Source organism: Strongylocentrotus purpuratus, unplaced genomic scaffold (genome assembly GCF_000002235.5).
Source record: "Strongylocentrotus purpuratus isolate Spur 01 unplaced genomic scaffold, Spur_5.0 spur5_scaffold_5, whole genome shotgun sequence".
Classification (NCBI taxonomy): Eukaryota; Metazoa; Echinodermata; class Echinoidea; order Camarodonta; family Strongylocentrotidae; genus Strongylocentrotus; species Strongylocentrotus purpuratus.
In genome coordinates, this window is record NW_022145611.1 from 12,181,611 (window position 1) to 12,198,433 (window position 16,823).

Below are 16,823 nucleotides of genomic sequence, written 5' to 3' on the forward strand. Positions count from 1 at the left end.
GTCATGTTCATAGTGTCAGAACCTACATCTTGATAACATTTTCTTTCTCTCTCTTCTCATCTTTCTCTCTCTTCTCATCTTTATCTCTCTCTATAGATCTTTCTATTGATCTCTCTTCCTCTTGCCTCTCCAGTCATCATCTCTATCAACCTTCCCATGGCATTATCTCTTATATACCATAATATTCAACTCAAATTCAAATTAAACCAAATCATTTTACATTTTAATATATGGAATTATTTTTTTATTTAAAAAAATCACACACCTCCATTAGTCAAGAAATGATTGTCAAAAATGGCAGAAATCTTTCACACAGGAATGGTAACTAGGTTACTAGCATTTCAAATGAAGGTGTTCATCATTTGTAACAATCAGCTTTTTGTGGCACAAGTCTTCATCATCCTAAAGCTAAATATTTTGCCGAGTCAGGCAGTACACATGATTTTAAAACAGCATATTTCAATGAAGCATATCATTAGGATTAACAAATTTTAAAAAATACACTAGAGAAGATATCTTTGGGCACCTTTGTGCCTGAAGAAGACAATATAAGAGGACCTGGCTGCAGAATAGGTGGAAATGCAGTCACCTCGTTCCCTGAATATGGGATTATTCTGCCAACAGACACCTTGCAAACAAATATATTGTCCTTAAAAAAAATATTTAAAAAATCTTTTGGGGGTTTCTTTGTGTGTGTACACATGCACTTCTTACCAGTACATTGTATCCCCATTTCCGAGACAGATGTACTAGTTTCCTCATCAATTTGTAATGGGATATACGACTGAACAAAAGACTTTAATTATGAAGTATCAGAAAAACACATTTTCAATTTATAGTAATTTCGGCTATTTCGTTGACTCCCATTGCCATATACTTTACAGATACCCTGTAAATATGTTTTGTATGTTGTTTCGGAAATGGTAATAAAATTCATTATTATTCATTCATTCATTAAATCTTTTATTCATTCATTAGTGAGTGAGCGAAGAGAGGAGAATAAGATACTTTATTATATTTTGAATGTTATTTCCTCTTCTTGGTACTTTGTAGCATTCCTTCAAAAGACGCCGTAAAGGTGTTTAAACTGGAGATGTGTCGTCATGTGTGGCCACCAACTTAAGGTGCTGGACTCCCATTGAAATATACTTATACAAAGATATACCCTGTAAATATGTTTTGTACGTTGCTTCAAGATGAAATATATTCAGGCATCTTGCTGCCCAAATATCAGGTGATTTGAGCACCAAGCTGCCATACAAAGGAAGATCATCCAAAATGAAATTGATATCATTCCTAAATATACTTTAAAGCGGGACTACACTACTTGTAGCTACTTGTGCCTTCTATATAGTAAACAATGCCTAAGCTGTACACGTTGGCCCCCCATGGTCCCCTCTTTGTTATGTTAATTGAGAGCTGATTTGATGAGATAACTACCTGTCAGTGACAAGGCAGGGAGGTCTAATCCCTCCTGGCCAAGATTTCTAAACTGAATGAATCTTAGTCATGCAGGGTAATGTCACTCTGTGTATTTTGGTCTATTTAGAGTCATAACGGTCATATAATATCGTGTCAGAGATTGCTGGAAGGTTCATTTTTTATTTTCTCTCCTGAGCTAATGTGGTAAGGGCAATCATGTAATCGAATGTAAGCTCCTATAAATCACAAGATTATATATAAACACAGGAGTAAGAATGTTGCTGAAGACAATTAACTGTGCAGAAAATTGATTGGTTTCCACATTAATTCCAATATATCTCTGGTCCCGTGCATTCTTATTCCTGTCATGATATTCCACTCAATTTGGTCCAGCTTACAATCAATGACCAAAGAATTCCTTGAGTAATTCTGGAACATCTTCTTCCTTATAATCTTTCACCAAAAAGTTCTTGCCATCATGAGCACCACGAACCATCGCTGACAAACCTAAGGGGGAAAAAAAAGTGTGGAGAGAAAACCAATTACCCAAAATGCCAAGAAAGGGTACTGAAAATGTCAGTCATTTAGACCTGCAATGAGATCTTCTTGATCTAATGAATATATACAAACTTTAAAAGCTTTTCAAATGTAACAATTTTGAGAAGACCATCTTGGCTGTCTATGGGAACCCCATGGTGTCAACCAAAAATGTTTGCCATTAGTAAATAACATTTACTTTTACTGCATTTTTTTTAAAACTTGCAGAAATTTGGTTTTGTATCATTTGTGATTTTGCAGCATGAAACTTTTGAGGATGTGAACCATCCTCTTTAGATAATATTTTTTCCTTCAACAATGAACTATCAAAAAATGTAAATTCTGTAGATTTGTGAGAGACCAATGGCAATAAATGGTGAGAGCAAACAGTGGCATGAACAGCCTGCCATAGTTAAGTCCAACTTAAAGCCGATCTTAGTCTTTGCGAAACACTCCCCTGATGTCAGGAAGTTTTTGGAATATTTATTTAAGGCTACAGAAATATTGAAATTAGAAACCTTGAGATGTCATAACCCTTGCAAAAGCAGCTCTCCATTTGTTTTGTCTTGAGAATATTCCCAACTTTCTGTCTTTTCTCCCAAGAAAATATTTTCTTGCTCCCCCGATTATATTAATACACAGCTTTACACATCTCTTTATGATGAAATAGATGTTTCCTTCATCAACAACCAAGGAGAGGGATACCGTATTTCTTTAATTTTTTAATAATACCCGTTGCATTCTGTGCATATGTGTAAACGACTGCTAGCAATGGAAATCAAAGGAGTTCCAATGCTCCTAAACTCACGTGAGTCGTCTCCTGGTCTGTACAGGCATAGCACCCTCTTGTTCCATGCCACCGCCCTTCCTAGCTCAAAGCCAACGCCCATGGATACTTGTGTTACCTCGGCAACGACAGCTGGGATCATAACAAAGTAGAAAAGCAGATTATGACTTGATTGAATTTTGAGGAAATGCAATAGAGGAATCAGATCAAGAGTACTCTATCATTTAGCACAATAACTATTGACCTAAGAGCCCTTAAAAATCTTTTGAACGATCGAGATCATCGAGCATAGAGAGAAAGTATTATGCATACAAAGTGTCTACTACTTTACTTGTAGCATTGCCAAATGATTTTTTGATTAAACACCATTAACACATTTAAACTGGGATTTTTTTTAATAGCAAACAGAAATCCCACTTTTGATCATTTGAAGAGGAGCTGATCAATATAGCACTATAAGAAATTCCTTTCTCTATTGGGTGAAACTTACGTGTATTTTTATCCAGGATAAAGGGAAACATTCATTGGGTCTTACAGCCAAACTCATGGAAGAACTTTATTATCAGGCTATCTCTTGCTTTGAGTCTGTAATATACATGCTCCCTAAAGAATCAACAAGTGTTCTGAATCTTCATATGGTCATTTACAGAAAAAATTACCTCTTGGACACAGAACAAATTTCCATGGTATTACATTTCTCAAGGCAAAAATTACATGCAACTAAATAATTGTTTGAATATGGCACAAATTTTAAAAGGTACAAAATTTGTTGCCTGATTAATATTGGAAACATTTACCTGTAACAAATTTAATTACGGCATTGTCACAGAATATGACACAAGTGCTGTACCACAGGAGGCTTTCAGGAGTATGAAAATTGTGGACAAACATCATTTATGTGAATGCACATAGCTTTGCATATATCAGTTTAGACTTACCATCAGAATCTTCTAGCCATGCCATATCTTGATCATAGATCTCCAGATCAGTTTTAGCTGCAAAGGATGGGAAATTGTACCACACAAATTACATTTTTCAATTCAACAGATATTTGGAATTCAAATGTTAAAATATATCAATGATATTAATAATAAGTGGATTTATATGGGGCCTTTTCCAGAGGAGCGAGGAGCTGTCCCATAATCTGAGGACAAGATGTCAGATTTTGTTATTTCATCTACATTAGGACTCAATACTAACAGAGGTCCATTGCATAATATGGGCCCACAACTGAATACCCCTCAAACTTAAAATTTACACAGGGAGAAGCACACAGGGAGACCTTAAAAATGTAAACTCGGAACCCCTGTGAAAAATTAAAGTGTAGTGACAAATGAATCCGTTCAAGAGAGCTTCATAAATTTCCATATTTCAAATTTACGTTAGTACTTAATTAGTGGATGATTTATGTTAAATTGCAAAGCCAGGTTTTACCATAAACCATGATTAACAGGTTAATTTAATTTTGTTAAATACATAACAAATGGAGAGTAACAAAGTACTCACAAGGGAAAACATGGCAATATGGCATCGATAACTTGTGTTTTATCAACCAGAACTTTTAAACTTTTTAATTTACATATATTTGCATGAATTGAAAGTACAGTGGAACCTCGTTATGGAAATAACCTTGTTATGTTAGGAATCTTGTTATATTAGGGTTAACAAACTAAAGAATATAAATATATATATATGTACTTGATATCAGGGTAGATGTCCTCTTTTTAATGTATTCTAACATCTTACTGTTTTGGGAGAAACTACAATGATGAAACACAATATAAACAATCAAATGAGAATAACATTCCCAGTTTAACTTTGTGTAATTAACAAATGACGATGTGAGCACGTCAACATAATCTAATAAATTAAAAAAATAATCATGAACCAGAGAAAGAATGGTTTGAATGGAGTGTCATAAACCATTATCTTTATGATCACAATTGAGTTACATGAGTAATAACCAGATGATATTCTATGGGCTTACGGACATGGTCTAATCATAGTGAGAATTCAGTGAAACTTTTTCTCCCCTGTTTTGATATGAAAATTCATCTCCTGATATTTTCAACTTTTAGATGGTAGAATTGGGAGGATGCATGATAGAATATCCTATACAACAGTTCCATATTTGGGGATGAGTTAATTATTAATTATTAAATTAAATATTGACATTAAAGAAAAAACGGTTATGAATCAACTATAATGGATGATTATAGTTTCAATGTTGGCATATTTCGGTAATATCTTTTATTTTCTCTTATTCTTACATCCACACTGATATGAGATAATGCAAGTTAGTGAAAGCAGAGAAGTGAGGAAAGTGAAAAGATACAGAGAATTACACTGTTGCCCATAAAGTTGGAATAAAACTCTTTAAAGAGAAGGTTGAGTTCTGGGAAGAGGTAAAAAATAATTTGTGAGCGTTATCATCATTGTATCAAGGGTGGAAGAACATCAGATTAAACATGTTCCCTGAAAAGCATGGCTCTTCAAATGCCTTCATATTTTAAATACGACATGAAACATGGTAAAAAATCGAGGGGTAGGTTTTTTTCGCCATGTGCTTGTGTAGTCCCATACATCATTCTGTGTACAGAGCTTGTAACTTTGCCAAGATTTGGCCAAATTTCTTATCATTTTGATGATTCCAGAACCTTGCAATATACACAAATACTTATATACTAGATGATCAACCTTTTCTGATAGATTCCACATTGTTTTTTTCACAATGCAATCACATGACCAGAACTCAACTTTATCTGTAAACTCTTGTCATGAAGTGACTGCAAAAATTTGATTAATGCTTGATAGATAAAGTTTATATCTTCTCAGAACATCATTGATCAATCTAAAGAGTCATCAAGATTTATCAATAAAGTTCTGAAGATATAAACTTTGTCTATCAAGAATAAATCATATTGTCACAATCATTTCATGAAACGGGTTCAGAAAAAAAATTATTCCAACTTCATGGGCAACAGCATATTTCAAATGGGATCATATAGTGGCAAAATGCTACATGTGGCCTTCATACCGAAGTGTGCAAGGAACTCACAAAATGTAAACTGAGGCCAGGAAGAATCAAATACAAGCAGGGCAAGTCCATGGTATTTTTTTCCTGTGCATTGCTAATTACACGCAAGATGTTCAAGTGAGTGCGTCATGGTAGGAGAATGCTTCACTCTGTAGGACATATTGCGCACAACGCAAAAATACCCTTCAATTGAAGGTAACAAAATGATGTAATTTTTTTGTTTGGCACTCCGTTCTTTGGTCTTTTTATTAGCACACTCATACAGTATTAACAATCTAATGTGCTTTCAATTTGCAATTGGCATGTGTGCGCTGCGAAGGGCACCTGCTCCAGGTTTGCCCAAATATCTTTGTCAAGGTATTGTAACTGTCATGTGGCTCTGGCTTGTCAAGGTCATTGAACATTGCCAGAAGCACTCTCTAAACTTAATGACCGGCTGACTTCAATATACCTGAAGACTGCATCAAATTGAAATCTTTACTCTATCAAGGACCTAGCTAATTATAAAGAAAATAATATTTCCTAGGAAAGGGTAATGCACAGAACACTAAATGATGAAAATACCTTGGACTTGCCTTGTCGGGATGCACTTTGACACCAATCAGGACAAAGACAAAGAGGACACATAATTTCTAAACATGAATAAAGTATGGATTGAGAGTTTAAATGATATATTACCTCCTGTTGGAACTGTAAAGTCAAATTGGGAAAAGCCAAAAAGAGAGACCATGACAAAAAATTAATAAAAAGCAAAAAAACTCCATATAAATAAAATAAGTCGAGAATTTAAAGATTATGGGTACTGTACAGTGTACGTACGGGTGTTCGCTTTGGTAAGACTTAGCCCATAGAGCTGTTGCTTATTTTCCTAACAACAAACTTTTGTACCTTTTCATTAATAGAGCTTTGAAAGTTGTTCAGGGGACTGAGGGGAGCAACCAAATTTTGTTCACCTTCATTTGGAACAACCACTCTCCATCTTAAATACTGAGTACTTCTCTTAAAATTCTAAACTCTTTCCCTTAATGCTTATTCTTAGTAAATAAGAATGAACAGAGCATGATCAAAGATTTATCAACTAAAAAAGAAAAGGAAGCAATGCTACTGAATTTAGTTTTCAGATACCTATTACCAGACATGAGCTATGAAAATAGAAATTAATTGGTGCCTTCAATTTCCCTTTTATCCAAATGATCAACAAATTAGAAGGGCTTACTCCTGGAATCTGGAATCTGAAATTTCTTTGAATTGTGCTATGTCAGTAAAAGTTGTAGTAAATGTTTACTTACAAGTGAAACAATCTTTGTGGCCTACATGCTCAGTGAGGACCTTCCCGTATGCTTCAAGTTGCTTGATGATCCTAGCATACAGCTCACCATCCTTTCTGCCTCCTCGGATACTTCCACAGAAATAGATCTTCATCTGGCGGTCACCCATGATTTAAGTAGCTTAAGGGGTCGAGTTTCTGATAAAAGTGCAAAATAATGTGTGAGCTTTATCATTTCTTTTTGATTGAATGTGGAATATTATTATAGTGGCATTGTCTCATAAAAGAACTATGCTTAGTTAGGATTTTTTTTTTTTGTAGATGATTTAGCCATCCATACCATAGACTATTTTAATGAGTCAAACAAAACATTTTACAATTCAATTCAATGAAATTTTTCTTTTTCCACTTCCAAACCTGTTCACTTGTTAAATAAACACATGCTAAGAAATACTATACTGGAACAATAATCTGAATTTTTGATGGCCAAGCTGTCCCAAATCGAGCATTGTGTGAGTCCATGAAAGTGCCAAGATGTGATGCATCTAATGTATCTAACAAAAATATAACATTAATGTTCCACCCCATCCCCCTACTAAAAATTATCATACATGTAGAACCAACGACCAAACAACCAAAACCTTGATGATCGATCCCTATTGTGCACCAAAAAAAATATTTGGACCAAATTCAGTCATCCACTGTCTTTGTGGAGATAGGGTTGGTATCATCCATGGCGCTAGTGTAGTTCTGTATCCATTTTTTTAGCAGTTTAATATCCATTCTTAGCGAATGAATTTTAGCCCATTTTTTTACTAATTTTAATCATAATCATAAATTGCATTTTCCACCTGAACTTGGATCACATCTGACATCGGGAAACCTTTGTTAAGGGCTTCGATGTTGATGTCGTCGCTCACTACCGTCTCTAGGCTGTAGACCTGCACCTCAAACTGAAGCTATCAGTCCAAAATTATGCAGACTTCTTGTATGCGCGATACCATAAACCATACAAGAAGTCTGCATAATTTTGTACTGATAGCGACGACGTCGACATCGAAGCCCTAAACGAAGGTTTCCCGATGTCGAATGTGATCCAAATTCAGGTGGAAAATGCAATATACGATTATGATTAAAATTAGTTAAAAATTGGGCTAAAATTCCTTAAAAAAATGGATACGGAACTACACTAGCGCCTCGTTTATTGGTGAACAAGGGATGTTTGTAGACTAATTCAACTCATCACTCTAGCTCTACCACCTTCATTTTTCACATTTCCCAACATTACTCATTAGGAGGTTGACTTAATTTAACTGTTACGATGTTGTTGTTGGTCATTTTTTTTGCACAGTAGTAGTACTCATGTACTGTGCTCTAATGAACAGATAGTGATAGTAATATACATAATTGATAGATCTACATGCAGTATGTACAACAAAAGCGATTAGTATATAGTAAATAGGCTACCGCTAGCGTGGAAATTGGCCCAGCAAAATCACACAAATGTACTCGTACAACCGTAGTAGTACTACCAGTCCCCAGGGCTGCAGGCCCAGGGCAGTGGCGGTGCAGTGCTCATCTAATTCTCATTCTCACTCAGATTTTGTCTTTGCAGATGTACGTTTAATAAAATGAAAACAAGATAGGACTGGGTGGAGTAAATCAAATATTTCTTATTTCATAAACATGCCAGTCGTCCACAACATAACTTTAACTGTCTACATAATTATACTCACAATCCTGAAAATTAGTTTTTTAGCTGCTGAACGTACTGCACCGGTGGAATGGAAATGTAAACAGTTGCACGTGTGCGCTCAATTATCGTTTGATTGACAACATTTGTCCATAGATGGCGCTCAACCAGAGTCAACCAAGTTTGCTTCTGATCCATTGGAGGGCTAGTACACGGATCCTCGTCTTCCTAACATTTTCTATAGAATCTGATTCCCCTATTTTTATCATAAAAAATATGTTATTTTCTGAACTTTATAAGCGTTACCATGGCAACTACCAAATTCAAGACTGAGATTTGTATTAAAGTCAAATGGGTAGCTGGAATTCTGGAAATACATATAGTTCTTTTTAGCTACATGACGTATAGCATACGTGAAGTATGGTCATGAATCTGCTTTTATTCTCAGGGCGCCACAAAGCCTGTTTGCCTTTGGGGATTAAATTTTACAACTGTAGGAAGGCGTGTTACCTTGATCCGATAAAACATATATGCTGATGGTTATTATTTCGTCTTTAGGCAAATCTCCCTAATGAGTCGAGACTTGAGGAACACTTTTTGCTTTTTGTTTCTTTTGAGAAGGCAAGTTTGACTGATTATATTTTATTTAGCTTCAGAACATGCTACATATGCCATTTGACCTAACTTACATGCACAATATCGAGTTCTGTCATTATTTGTGGCGCATTTATTATTTTCATTAAATTTTTTATATAATTATACTAATTGAGCGTTTTATCCAGCCCGCTCAAACTTCCACATCGACCCGTATTGATGATTCAATGTAGTCAAAGTTTCACCCTAAATATCTTTCGATCACACTCCAAATTTTGCCTCTTCCTCTCTTCCTTTCCTCTCTCACTTTCCCCTTTCCAGGCGCGGATCTACGGGGGGGGTTTAGGGGGTTTAACCCCCCCCCCCTTGGGCGGCCCAAAAAAACAACAAAAAAAAAAGGGGGGGGAAAAGAAAAAAAAAGAAAGAAAAAAGAACGCACGCTGGAGAGAAACCCTTTCAAGTGCAAATATTGTGAGAAGATATTCAACTCATCTGGTAACTTAACCAAACACATGATAACTCTGGATATAACTGTGTATTTAACTGTTACTTGATTTAAAAAGACGTTATCATGCACTGCTTTTTATGGTCTCCATTGTGTTAATAGATGCCAGGAAAACATCACTTACGGGGTTCAAATAAACCCCCCCAAAAAAAATCGGCTCGCCGCTACGCGGCTCGTGGACGATGCTCCGCATCGTCATTATTTTGGTCAACCCCCCCCCCCCCCTTAGCAAAAAGCTAGATCCGCCCCTGCTTTCTCTCTCTTTCTCTCTCTCTCTCTCTTTCTCTCTCTTTCTCTCACTCATTCTCTCTCTCTCTCTCTCCGTTATTCCCCTACTCTGCACCAGGCGCGTATACTACACGAAAAAAATTAAAACAAAGTGATACATGGCATTGATTGTGCATGCTCAATTATATTTCAATTATTGTTGCTTTTTTTAAAGAGTTTATAAGAGTAGGGAGGGGTTGGGGCAACAGAAAACATTGACACTTCTGGGAGTTCATAACAGCGTTGGTGATGGTCATTGTTGTAATTCAGTTTCTACGACAATCACTCCTAGGCCTGGCATGAAGGCAAAGGTTTACAAATCTCTTCTTTCGGTTTCTTGATGTTTCGTTTTGTTGACAGAAATTGATGTATTTTCACACAAATAGATTAATAAGATAGTAACTACCTTGGAAAAATTGAGAAGCATTTAAAGGAGATTTTATATTCTTCATTGCAAGCTACATGACTTGTATCCTTAAAGATAAACTTTAGTACTGGTAATGCGATTGCAATGTGAAAGAAAAGGTGTGAAAAGGATCAGAAACAGTTGATCATGTAGCATGTAAGTATTGGTGTGCACTGCAAGGTTCTGGAGTCATCAAAATCATAATAAATTTGACCGAGTCTTGGTAAAGTAACAAGCACTCACATAGAAAGCTATATATGGGACAACACACATGATGTCGGGGCTAGTACTACCTTGATTTCCTTGTCTTTCTATGCTCATTACTCAGCCAGTATACATTTTCTTCCAAAATTGTTTGGCACATGTCATTTATTTGTAATCTTGAACATTCAGTGTAAGTTTCATTTGATTCTGTAAGAATTTTTTTTTTTTTTTTTACCAGTACTGGAGTTTATCTTTAATATATTAATGCTCTTCACACACTCCCCTTACTTTTTGTCCATAATCATTAACGTATACCGTGAGACGGAATTGAATATGCAACATAGTTGTCATGGTAATTCTGTATTGATTACGAGGTTCAAATTACGTCTGTCACAAAAGGAGAAGACTTTACTACAGGCCAGCGTAAACCAGGTGGTTGGGGGTTCCTTTCGGGTCAGAGATCTTGTCCATAGACGCGGTTCTCTTCATTTGTTCAATGACTCCTACATGGCTATGCTGATTTTCCATGATTGCCGAAGCAGCACCTGAAATACACACGATGAAGAAAAAAAAAAAACACAATTCACAAGTTGAAACTCTCTGTGACTAGAAGTGAGCCCGGAGTAGGTGTGGGATTGGGGGCCAGGCGGGAGGGGGGGGGGGGGGGGTAGGGGGCAGGGGATGCAAACAGTGCCCTGGCATAACCCAATGCAGTATTCAATTCAAATCATTTATTTCCAAATTCCAACATCAATTAAAAAACAGTCAATGAGCAATACAAACATTACAATACTATGACATTTCAATCAAACGATTAAGAAGATAAAAACAAAACAAGTATAGCAGTTAATGAGAAACAAGGTACAGACTACATAAAAACACAACTGGATAATTGGAAAATGGTGAACACAATGAAAGCCAGGTTTTTGGCTAGTTAGGGTATGTTCACCTAGTTTGTGTATTTGTTTGTTTTTACATTAAAAAAAATAGACATTGGTCAAACAATATAACATAGAACATGAGAACATGGGAACATAAACATGAACAAACAAAAATTAAACATATAAGAGCATCAAACAGTATGGTATGGTTCTACAGGATATTTTAAGAAAATATATTTAACAATTTATTTTTTTCCAGCGCACAATCAAGTACAGAAAGTAACTAGTGGCCCCATGACAGTGTGCACTTCCGCATCAAAATAAGGCCCCAAAATGGCACTCGAAAATATGATAGGCCTCCCCCTCTTTTTAAAATTTTAATTATTTGTTAATTTATTTGTTTGCTTGTTTGCTTGTCAGAGAACTTTCAGAATTGTGCCCTCTCGCCCTGCGCACATAATCCCTGATTAGCCATTGCGAAATTATTCAAAACGTTTATCCGGTTTGTTTCTTGATAATGAACTTGTATGCGATTATGGTTTGATGACTTGTGACCACAAACCCTCTTCAGATTTCATGCTTCAACTTTAATTAAGATGGTATGAATCATAATTATGATGTGATGGAAATACAATAAATTTACCAATAGCATGGGCGCAGGCCGTGCTGGTTCCAGAGAAAGTAGAAGGTTCTCCGTCCACACCAAGACTCTTGATATTGGAGCCAGGGGCAAACAGATCCACGCACTCTCCCCAGTTAGAGAAAAATGATCGGCTGTCATCAACAGTAGATGAAGCGATTGTGAGAGCCTGAATTGTGATAGAGTGTATAGAAACAAGCTTAGCTACCGAGCTACTATAGACTTTAAGTTGCAAGAACATTGAAAATAAAACGGAAAGTCTACCCTGATATAAATTTTGTTTTTTATTTAAGAAGAGAAATCGGATAATTAGATCAGTAAAAGTTTGAATAAAATTCAATGGAAAACAAGACAGTAATAATGGATTATTGAAGTCAAAATGGATCAAACACGTGTTGGTATAAGACGACGCAAAAATTACGAAGGAGAACGTTTCATGCTTTTCATGAAAACTGTTGGATTCAAAGCATGAAACTTCTTTTCTGCATCATCATACAATTAGTATCAAATTCCATACTATCACGTTGTGTGTTTCATGCATTATACCCAGTTACCGGTACTCTTTTTGGGTAGAGAATGATTAGCTTTGCACATAATTATGATTATCTTGCCAAATCATTGACGTTTCAATTGAATTTGAACCCTGTACCTTACGGTCCATATTTATATAGTCCAGTGACTTTGATTTCCGCTAGACCACGACACACCTACATCTCTCTTTCGGGAAAAGAATTTCAACTCACATCTGGAGCATTGGCTGGGGATGTATTACAGGCATCATCATCGGCGTTACCAGCAGCAACCACGACGAGTGATGATCTCTGGTGCGCCTCGGCGATAGCGTCGATCATAGCCTGACTGTTGGGTCCTGCCAAGGCCATGGATATGAGCAAAGGACGGATGCCAGAGTTGGCTACCCATTCGAGGCCTGCAGGGAGGGACATTAGTGACAGGAGATGACGGGGGCAAGAATAAAGATTGATTCCTTGATTGGTTAGAGGATGGAGTGAACTATCCTACTCTTCCATGAATATATATTCGATGGTACTTTCCATTTTATTATCACATACAAATAAAAAAATATTTATACGAATTGTTACAAAATATGTTCCCCTTTCCCAAATTCTATTCTTTCGCCGCAGTCCCTCTCTTCCCTCTCCTCCTTCTCCCTTTCCCCCTCTTCTTCCCCCTCTACACCCAATCTTTCTCTCTCTCTCTCTCTCTCTCTCTCTCTCTCTCTCTCTCTCTCTCTCATCACATACACTCTCTCATGCTCTTTCTTTCCGCATCTCTCCTCCCCCATTTCTCTCTCTATCTCTCTCTCTCTCTCTCTCTCTCTCTCTCTCTCTCTCTCTCTCTTTCCGTCCGTCGCTACATTTCTATCTCTCTAAGCTGATTCCAATGACTCCTTAATTAGTTGCAGGATCAACAAGCAAACCAGAGAGAGGCCACACTACTTCTTGGCTTGGTGCAAACTTCCATGGAGCACTCACCACTGATAACATCAGCCATAGTGCCCAGACCGTCGCAGTCGAGAGCACGAACACCATATACTTTAGCTCTGTTAGCAATGCCGTACGTCTCACTTGCGGCAATTCCAGCCATATGCATACCATGTCCGTTGCAGTCAAGACCCTGATAAGGGAGAAACAATATGAGAAAGAAATAAACTCTCCAAAAATAAGGCTACAGGCGAAGGTGATAAGAAAAGAAAGAAGCCTCAGAAAAGAAGGATATTTCGTTAATTCTCCAAATGCAAAACATCTCTCAATCTCAATTGAGGCGATCGAGTCAGTTTCATATTTGGCAATTTCTGTGATGTTACAGACAGTGGATCAAAAAAATAAATACATACGTGTGTTAATACATGTATATATATATATATTCATTTATACATATTCATTATAGAATGAGAAAGGAAATAAGAGAATAATGGTTGCGTATAGCTTAAATAAAAGTTCCCCATTGCTGTCCTCCCATTCTCATTTCCTTTCGCATTGTATTTACTTCTAGGAATGTTGCGAAGCTGTTGTATAATGTTATTTCCTTATATAATTGTATAATGAAAAAACAATATTGCCTTGTACTTGACGCTGTTACCTTGTTGTAGAAGACACCCCGTTTTGTATATGTAATTATTAATATTTTCATTTATTATATAAGATTGTATACTCCTCGGGAAAGTAACTTTGTAAACCGTTTCTTTTAAACTGTTCTATCTATATCAATAAGATGGAAGTAGGTATGAATTAAAGTTCAATTGCCAAAATAATGATGACGATGATGGCGATAAATTGTTGCCTAACAGCACATATATTTAATAAATTATTGTGAGGCCCTTGAATGGAAATAGGTAAGCGATTATTTTTCATTTTCAAAATAAAAGAAAAGTGTACTACATAGGCCTAACAATGCAATGATAATAACAAAACAAGAAATGAACGTGGAAAAAGTTCTTACATCACCACCGATCACATCTTTGACATTAAATGCGCGGCCACTGAAATCAGGATGGTCTGCGTTGATTCCAGTGTCAATTATGTAAATGTGGGTCTCGGTTCCGTAACCTGTACATAGGATGACATATATCATAATAATTATAATGATTTTAATAGTAATAATGAGAATAATAACAATGATGACGATGATGATGATAATAATAAGGATAATAATAATGGTATTAATGAAACTAATCATGATAATGGTACGAATAAAAATTATACTAGTTACAATAACAATAATGGCGATGGTAATAACGATATTAATAGTAATATCAACATGAATGATATAGTATGATTGTAATAATTATAGACCACTATGATAACTACATTACGACACAATGTCTGTATACTTCTAAAGTACTTTAGAAGTTGATCTATATATATATATCCATAATTCACTCGGTGCCAACATGTTAGGCAGACTTCTTAACCCATTGCCTGCAGGAACCGGGTGGCTCCTATATTAGGTCTATGGGACTGAAGTAATTCAGTAGTCAACGTGTTAACTACGACAGAACTTACCCTCAAGGATCATCCTAGAGTCACCTTGGACGTCTCTCTGATCGATTCGGTCTTGGCCCCAAGAATTGGTCTGAATCAATTGTCCACCCGCTGCCCTCACCACCGAATCCTCCTCGATGTATTTGACTCCAGGCAGCATTTGGAGCTAGAATTGTGAGTGAGAAATCGCAAAGACTTTCGAAAAACACACTGAAGACACTTCCAATAGCCTTTTTGTCAATCACCCTTTGATACGCGGTTTTAGTTCATGCACGAGAGCACTTTCAGGACTTTCTACAGTCTCCTCATTGCATTTTATGCATCCCTGCCCCTATCATTTTTACTTTGTCTTGATCTCTTTGAAAAGTTTCCCAGAGCTGAATCGCTGTAGGAGGGGCGGGGGGTGGGGCGTCCAACCCTTTGGGCCAAATGTGGTATCATATGGAACAAGCTTTTAACCTAAAAATAATAGGTAAAAGTAATTTCTTTAGTTATTATCAATTTGTTTTCTATTCATTCATTTATTCCTTTATTCATCTATCTATTTACTTATCTATATATAATAAATTCATATAAACATAAATTAGTAAATTTATAAACTATATACCAATACATTTATTTAACAATTTATCCATTCATTTCAAAATAATTTATTCACACAATCACTCAGCTATGAACTTCCCATAATTATTATTGTCCCCTTCATTAGCGTACATGTTTAGGCCTGAATACAATAAATATTTGTTCTTTCTTAGTTACTTCTTACCAGGTCCAGAGCGATTCCGTCTTTGTCGGCCTCGACCACGAATCCATTCAACACGGCTTCGAAGGTTGTCTTGACGTTGGCCTCGACAGTGACATTCCTGATGAAACGGTCGATGACCGAGTTAGCGTTCACACCATCCTATACAACATATAGGACATTAGATTAACATCACAACCACTGGTTAAACAAAAGCAGGGCCTTCTATTGATATATTATCGCTTCGTATATGGTCGACAACAACACTTGAATACAGTCACAGTCAGTCACACTGTTAACCCAGTCACACCAACGAGACCTACATTGACTAAGAACAGGCTTTAGACCCCCATTATACACAGATTGGCGGCGAAGATTCTGTCGATCAGCGATCGGCTCTGTTTGGCGGTGTGACTTGGGTATCATATCACATACGTGTAGCTCACTTCAAGTTAAAATTCACTTTTGTCATTCAAGTGATTCAACCATTTAAAAAATCCAATATACAATACATACAAGACATACAATGCAAATAGGAATACAAAATAAATGTTTAGGATGCCCCTAAAAGCCAAGGCTTAATAGAATGGAGCACCCGATACACTATACAAGTAAAGAGAATTATATATTTTAAAACATAAAATAGGGTTAGGCAGTAAGAGATGAAGGCTTTCTTACTTGGAGAACTACGATATAGCGCCCTTGAATACGGTCCCTCGTTGGGATGTATACTGGAACAAAGGCGGCTGCCACGGCAACAAGAGCAAAGAAGATGAAGCACTTCATCATGAAATATCTAGTTGAAATGGGGGGGGGGGGGGGAGAAGTGTAAATCTGGT

General features: G+C 36.5%; 2 protein-coding genes across 3 annotated transcripts; both read right to left on the bottom strand.

Moving 5' to 3' along the window:
- Window positions 1-219: 219 nt before the first annotated feature.
- Window positions 220-8,871, bottom strand: LOC593220 (putative 2'-deoxynucleoside 5'-phosphate N-hydrolase 1). 2 transcript variants are annotated; one of them, XM_030999487.1, is made up of 6 exons: window positions 8,787-8,871; window positions 7,073-7,248; window positions 6,462-6,473; window positions 3,685-3,741; window positions 2,768-2,878; window positions 220-1,929 (listed from the first exon to the last, which is right to left on the bottom strand). In XM_030999487.1, the coding sequence occupies exons 2-6, from the start codon at window positions 7,218-7,220 to the stop codon at window positions 1,823-1,825; spliced, it is 435 nt and encodes a 144-aa protein (XP_030855347.1). In that variant the 5' UTR covers window positions 7,221-7,248; window positions 8,787-8,871; the 3' UTR covers window positions 220-1,822. The 2 variants fall into 2 exon arrangements, with proteins under 2 accessions (XP_030855347.1, XP_030855348.1); XM_030999488.1 differs by lacking the exon at window positions 6,462-6,473.
- Window positions 8,872-10,978: 2,107 nt separating this feature from the next.
- Window positions 10,979-16,775, bottom strand: LOC105444704 (aqualysin-1-like). Its single transcript, XM_030999550.1, has 8 exons — window positions 16,663-16,775; window positions 16,009-16,146; window positions 15,264-15,408; window positions 14,701-14,807; window positions 13,734-13,875; window positions 12,984-13,168; window positions 12,244-12,409; window positions 10,979-11,264 (listed from the first exon to the last, which is right to left on the bottom strand). Exons 1-8 carry the CDS (start codon window positions 16,771-16,773, stop codon window positions 11,131-11,133), a joined length of 1,128 nt encoding a protein of 375 aa, XP_030855410.1. The 5' UTR covers window positions 16,774-16,775; the 3' UTR covers window positions 10,979-11,130.
- Between the last annotated feature and the right edge of the window lie 48 nt (window positions 16,776-16,823).

Coding starts and splice junctions, on each gene's coding strand:
- LOC593220 (XM_030999487.1), bottom strand. CDS start 7,220: ATGGGTGACCGCCAGATGAAGATCTATTTCTGTGGAAGTATCCGAGGA. Junction 2,879..3,684: donor ATGGCTAGAAGATTCTGATG/GTAAGTCTAAAC, acceptor TTATGATCCCAG/CTGTCGTTGCCGAGGTAACA. Junction 1,930..2,767: donor CAGACCAGGAGACGACTCAC/GTGAGTTTAGGA, acceptor TTTCCCCCTTAG/GTTTGTCAGCGATGGTTCGT.
- LOC105444704 (XM_030999550.1), bottom strand. CDS start 16,773: ATGATGAAGTGCTTCATCTTCTTTGCTCTTGTTGCCGTGGCAGCCGCC. Junction 14,808..15,263: donor CTCTAGGATGATCCTTGAGG/GTAAGTTCTGTC, acceptor TCCTATGTACAG/GTTACGGAACCGAGACCCAC. Junction 13,169..13,733: donor TATGGCTGATGTTATCAGTG/GTGAGTGCTCCA, acceptor CCCTCCCTGCAG/GCCTCGAATGGGTAGCCAAC.